A 6938-nucleotide genomic window follows, 5' to 3' on the forward strand; every position below is an offset into this window, starting at 1 on the left:
TAAGTGGGGAAATGAAAGCATCTATAATAAATGGTGTTGGAAAACCATCTGTAGAATACCCAAGTAAGACCCACACCTCACATCATACACAAAAATCAACTCAAAGTGGATCAAGGATCTAGGAGTAAAACCAAAGACTATAAACTTCATCAGAGAAAAGCTTTGAAGAACTCTAGAAGCCCTAATCTTCAACATCAACAGTTTTCCAAGCATCCTGGAAAACCTACAGCCAGAAGAGAATAGATAAATGGGACCTTGTAAGAATCAAATCCCTACACACATCAAAAAAACCTTCTCCTGCAGGGTAAGAAGGAAAGCCACAGACTGGGAAAAAATGTTTGGTGTTTGACTGTGTGGATCATAACAAACTGTGGGTGACTCTGAGAAGAATGGGAATCCCAGAACATTTAATTGTGCTAGTGTGAAACCTATACTTTGACCAAGAGGCAGTCGTCAGAACAGAGCAGGGTAACACTACATTGTTCAAAATTGGGAAGGGTGTACGCCAGGGATGTGTCCTATCTCCATACCTTTTCAACATGTATGCAGAGCAGATTATCCGAGAGGCTGGGCTCTATGAGGAGAAAGGTGGCATCAAGAATGGTGGAAGATCTATCAACAATCTCCGTCATGCAGATGACACAACCCTGCTTGCTGAAACTGAGGAGGACTTCATGCACCTGCTCCAGAGGGTCAAGGACTGCAGCCTTCAGTATGGACTCAATGTCAATGTCAAGAAGACAAACATTCTCACCACTGGGCCAATTGGCAGCATCAGGATGGATGGTGAAGAGATTGAGATTGTTCACAGCTCCAGTTTGCTTGGCTACATGGTCAACACTCTTGGCACCAGCAGCCAGGAAATCAAAACACGTATGGCGATGGGAAAGTCTGCTGTTAGGGACCTCTCCAAAGTACTCAAGAGCAATGGTGTGTCTCTGGAGACTAAGGTGTGTCTGATACAGGCCGTGGTCTTTGCAATCGCTTGTTATACATCAGAGAGTTGGGCAATGACTAGGGAGGATAGAAGGAGAATTGATGCCTTTGAGCTGTGGTGCTGGAGAAGAGTATTGAATGTACCACAGACTGCCAAGAAAACAAACAGATTTATCCTGGACAGGGTTAAACCAGGCTATTCCTTGCAGGCAAGGATTCTGGGGCTTCGTCTGACATACTTTGGACATGTTTTCTTTTTAATTATAATTAAATTTTATTAGTTTTACTGAAAATTTACAGAGATTTTGGGTTCTCATTCATTCATTTTTGCACTTTTTTCTCTATCCTCTTCCCCAGTTCATTCTTCTCCCCCCCCGAATGTCTGTTTTAATTGTCCATTTGTCACAGTGCTTGTCAAAGCCAGTTCTGATTAATCTCCTTTGTCAGTGTGCCCTTTGCCATTCCCTATCACTCCTCCCTACTTTGGACATGTTGTAAGGAGGGACAGGTCCTTGGAGCAGGACATCATGCTTGGGAGGGTGGAGGGACAGTGCAGGAGGGGAAGACCCCTATGAGGTGGATTGATTCAGTGACTGGGGTAATCGGGAGTGGTGTGCCAGAGGCAGTGCGACTGGCACAGGATAGAGCAGGGTTTAAGGCTGTTGTACATAGGGTCGCTATGAGTTGCAAGTGACTCGACGGCACATAACAACAACAACGATATATTTGATAAGAGACTTATATGTAGAATTTCTAGGATACTCCAACACCTCTACAAGATAACCCAACTGCAACACGGGCCCAGGATATGAACAGATATTTCACCAAAGAAGACATTAAGATGGAGAATAAACACATGAAGGAATGTTAAAAATCTCTAAGAGAAATGCACTCTTACCCACCAGGATCCAACTATGACAAGCTAAAGGCTCACTCACAAGTAGGACCAGACAGACTTTAAAATACAAAGGCCCACTCACCAGATCCTATTTGCCTACACAAGAGGCTTCCCACCTAAGCTAACTGTAAACAAGATCAGATACTTGGTTGGTAACACAATTAGAAACACCCAAACAGTTTACTCCCTGCTTTCAAGGAAATCACAAACACCCACCAGAATCCAACTTCACCAAGCTAAAAACTCATGCACAGATAGTACCAGACTGACTTAAATAAAGGCCCCCCACCAGATCAGAAAGGTGATCCAGCTGAATTTGGAAATTATCAAACAATATCATTGATATTAAATGCAAGCACAATATTGCTGAAGATCATTCTAAAATGGCTGGAACAGTACAAAGATAAGGAAGTTCCAGAAGTTCAAGCAGGATTTAGAAGAGGCCGTGGCATTAGGGATATCACTGCTGATGTCAGAGGATCCTGGCTGAAATTAAGGAATACCAGAAGAATGTCTATTTGTGCTTTATTGACTACGGAAAGGCTTTTGACTGTGTGGATCATGATAAGTTGTGGCTGACAATGAGAATGGGAATCCCAGAGCACTTGATTATGAGCATGTGGAACTTATACCTGGATTAGGGGGCTGCTGTGTGAACGGAGCAGGGGAGCACTACATGGTTTGGAATTGGGCAGGCAGTGCGTCAGGGTTGTATTCTTTTTCCATACCTCTTCAATCTATATGGTGAGCAAATTATACGAGAATGTGGACTTTATGATGAGGCAAAGTGTGACAAAGAGATTGGAGGGAAACTCATCAATAACCTGCTTTATGCAGATGACACAACCTTGCTTGGTGAGAGTGAGAAGGACTTGAAGCACTTGTTGTAGAAGATTAAGCTTTCAGCATGGATTGCATCTTAATATCAAGACAACAAAGATTCTTACCACTGGACAAATAGGCACTGTCGAGGAGACTGAAACTGTCAACAGTTTCATCTTGCTTAACACCCTTGGTACAAGCAGCCAGGAAATAAGGAGATGTGTTGCACTGGGAAAATCTGGTTAGGGGCCTTTCCAAATTCTTGAGGGGTACTGATGTAAGTTTGAGGACTAAGACGTGTTTGATTCAGGCCATAATCTTTCTGATTACTAACTATGCATCCGAGACCTGTACAATGAATAAGGATGACAAAAAAAGAATTGATGCCATTGAGTTATGGTGTTGGAGAAGAGCACTGAACATCCCATGGATGGCCAAGAGAACGAGCAGATATGTCTTGGAGAGCATGCAGCTGGAGTGTTCTTGGGAGGCAAGAATGATGAGGCTTCTCCTCACATACTTTGGGCATGTTGCTAGAAGGGGTTATTCCTTGGATAGGAACATGAGGATGGGAAGGGTAGAGGGTTAGTGAGGGTGAGGAAGGCCCTCAACTAGGTGGATTGACACAGTGACTGTTGCAATGGGCTCTGGTGTGTCAGATAGTAGGAGGATGGTGCATGACAGAACAGGGTTCAGATCTTTTGTTCATAGGGTTGCTATGAGTTGTGCTTGACTAAACAGCACCTAACAACAACAACAACTAAAAGAGAAATGTAAATCAAAAGAACTAAGAGCTATCATCTCACCCCAATAACAATAGCCAAAGTTCAACAGAGCAGCAAACAACAGATGCTGGTGAGGTTGTGGAGAAATTGGAATGCTTATTCACTGCTGGTGGGAGTGTAAAATGGTGCAACCACTAAGGAAGTCAGCATGGCTTTTCTCAAAAAGTTGGAAATAAAAATACCATTAGACCCAAAAATTGTACTACAGAAAATATACCCTAATGAAAGCAGAGTTGTCACCCAAACAGATAATACACACACCCAAGTTTATTGCTGTGTTGTTCACAACAGCAAAGAGATAGAAGCAATGTAAGTTCCCATCAACAAATGAATGGATAGAGAAGCTGTGGTATATTCACACAATGGAATACTATGCAGCATTGAAAAACAAGGAACTAATGAAATATTATTCAAAGTGGGTCAACCTGGAGGACATTATGCTGAGTGAAGTATCTCAGTCAGAAAAGGACAAATACTGCATAACACCATTGTTATAAAACAAGAGTGACAAGGGGGTTGGGAGGAAACTAAGAGGGGATAAATAATGAACACTGCATTGGAACATATGAAGGAATGAACCCTTTAAAGAATATATAATTACGTATTCTTTGTATGACAATAGTCCAGAATAAAAGGTGTCTGGCAAAGAAGACTGTGGTGTAATGAGGGAGGAATTTCTGCAACAATGATTGAAATTTTTTTTAAATGAAACTGGGAAGGTAGGGAGGGAAAAGTGCAACAATGAATGACTAGAAATCCAAGTTTTTGTAAACTTTCATTGAAATCATAATTAAAAAATTATTTTAAAAACTAAAACAAGTGCATAGGCTGGAGTTAAAAATAAATAGTTCTGCAAAGATACACAAATAACAACCAGGTACATGAAAAGATGTTCAGTTATATTAAACCCAATGTCTCAATTATACCCTGACTCACAGCAATGCTAGGACAGAGAAGAACTACCCAGAAGGCTTCCAAGGCTTTAAATCGTTATTGAAGCTGTCTTCCTGATCTTTTTCCCCATGGACTGGTGGGTTTGAAGTACTGACCTTTATTAGCAGCCCAATGCTTTGACCATTGTGTCCCCAAGCTCCTTTCACTGCGTTAAAAAACAACCCACCTCATTCCCATCAAGTCAGAAACAACTCATTGCTGGCTGTATTCATTGTTCAATCTGTTCAGATTAATACCAGACCAGTTATAAGAAGTGCTGAGTCAACAGCATCCCAAACATTTGATCTACTATATAACTCCATGCTTTCTGACATCACCAGTCCCCTCCTTCATTTGGCCTCCCCCACCCTCTACTCCTCTGTCCCCTTTGGGTTTGGTGGTTCAGTGGAAGGTCTCCCAGAGGAAAGACTTACGTGACTGTAGGTGATTCAGGCCAGTATTGCAGAGACTTGAGAGTTGTGCAGCTGGATACTGTGTCCCAGGATAGCAAGCATCCCAAATAGAGAGCTAGCATTGAGTTCCCATGAGCTTAGATAAGCCTCTGGTTGAGTGGGGCTCATTTCAGACCATAATCTTTGTGTGTGTGTATACCTTCAAATTGGATCCAACTGGTGTAGGAGATTGCCCCTCTTTCTCCAATGGAGCATCTGGTGGATTTGAATGTCACCATAATCTTATCTCCTTAATACAATAAATATTTTAGCATAAACAGTTAATGGCTAGTAAAGACATTTTGAGAATAAACCTTTGACAACATACTCCAATGGGTTTTCAGAGGCTGTAAACTGCAAGAGATTGCCCACCTTTCTCATGTAGAGTTGCTGGTGGAACTGAACCACCAGAGTGGCACCATCTTTGGGCTACTGGCATAACTACCGACTAGGCCACCAAAGCTCTCTTCAACTGCATTTTGTTTTCACGTGCCATCAAGTTGGCTACAACTCACAGCAATCCTAGGAACAAAAGATCTGAACCCTCCCCTATGCTGTGTCATCTTCATCATCTTTGATACACTTGAGTCCATTGTTATAGTCACAGTGCCAATCTGTCTCATTGAGGTATTCCTCTCATACTCTAATCCTCAACCTTTCTAAGCATGCTGTCTCTCTCCAAGGACTAGTCCCTCTTCATAACATGCCCAAAACATGTGAGACAGAGTTTCACTATCCTTGCCTGCAAGGAGCAACCAGGTTTCATCTTCTCCAGGATAGGCCTGTTTGTTCTCTTGACAGTAAATGGAATTCTCAATATTCTTTTCTAGTGCCAATGTATAAATTATTCTTGTGTCATCCTTAGTTATCGTTCAACTTTCAAATGCATGCAAGCAACTAAGAAGACCATGACTTGGCTAAGGCACACTTTAGGTTTGTATTTTAAGATAATGTCATGTTTCTTATGCTAAATATACTATATGAGTTTGTAGAGCATGCTTGCTGGATGCCACGCAGGGTTAAAAGTGGGCCCTGAACAGGTGGGTGGGATGAAGGCAGGAAAGGGTAGGCAAGCTTCATTCTGCCAGGGAAAAGCTGGGGACCTCAGGGACCCAGGACCCCTCATGAACAGCACTGAGGCAACACAGACTAGGACTGATGTCACAAACTGGCCAGCAACCACGCCACGTCCATAAAACTGCCACTACCATCTAATCTATGGACTAATGGAAGCTCTTCTCAGCCTACGTCCCAAGAGCCCTACAGGTTCTCAATTCCAAAACCAGCCAAAACGTTTCATTCAAATGGTTACATATTAAATGCTTTCCTGCATCTTTCTGTCTCAAATATAGCAGCAGCCCCCTTCCCACAGACTATCTCTCAAAATGATTTCTGTGTCAAGATAAAAAGGCCACCCCAAGCACGGAGAGGGAGTCTTAGCCGTGAGGGGCTCCTGCAGCGGTCCTAGTACACAGAGCCCGATGAATGTGGAGGTCCCGGCATCGCGGCCGGTCCCTGAATATTCTCTCCCCTCGACCACCTGTTACTTTTTTAGGGAGAGCAATAGCATTCACTTTCCTGAATAAGTCGCATCAAGTATTTGATTTCTGCTCCTCTCTTCCTGGCAGCGTCCTCCCGCTGTTTCTGGTCACACTCCTTCGCTTTCCGCTTCACAATTTTCTCTCGTTCACTCCTCAAGGGCTCCTTCGACCCCTCTAGATCCAGCTGCGTGCATTTTTTGGTTGTCTGTAGCATCCGGTTAGGGTTCTCGATGAGCTCTTCATTTCTCCTCCTTTACGGGGTCGCCTGCAGCCCCATCTCCACCTTTTTCTTGTTTCTTTTCTTCCCTGGCCTTCTGCTTCTCAGCTTGGAGCTGAGCGTCGACCTCCTTTGGGTTTTTTCCGTGCTCGGCCTTAAAAGCCGCCATTCCTCTCACCGTTAGGCGTCGAGCCTCCAGAGGTGGTGGCGGCGGCACCTAAGGTTGGCACCGGAACCGGAAACTCCTCGGGCTCGACTGTTTCCGCCCAGCACAGTGCCCTGCCCCAATCCCGTTGCTTCTGACACAGCTTCCGTGAAGCTTCCTTTAAACGGCTGTCTTTGCTCTTTAGCGCT

The 6938-nt window shown here is 43.6% G+C and overlaps 1 protein-coding gene across 1 annotated transcript in view; it reads left to right on the forward strand.

Annotated features, from left to right (window-relative positions):
* Window positions 1-6887, forward strand: part of LOC102846354 (elongation factor 1-alpha 1-like) — a 32178-nt gene extending 25291 nt beyond the window's left edge. Inside the window, exon 2 of the mRNA XM_006885111.1 lies at window positions 6769-6887. Within this exon, the coding sequence (XP_006885173.1) occupies window positions 6769-6887 (119 nt within the window). The remainder of the gene's footprint in view (window positions 1-6768) is intronic.
* The last annotated feature ends 51 nt before the right edge of the window (window positions 6888-6938 follow it).

The sequence above is a fragment of the Elephantulus edwardii genome, unplaced genomic scaffold (genome assembly GCF_000299155.1).
Source record: "Elephantulus edwardii isolate Elephantulus edwardi_28Jun2011 unplaced genomic scaffold, EleEdw1.0 scaffold00040, whole genome shotgun sequence".
In the NCBI taxonomy this organism is placed as follows: Eukaryota; Metazoa; Chordata; class Mammalia; order Macroscelidea; family Macroscelididae; genus Elephantulus; species Elephantulus edwardii.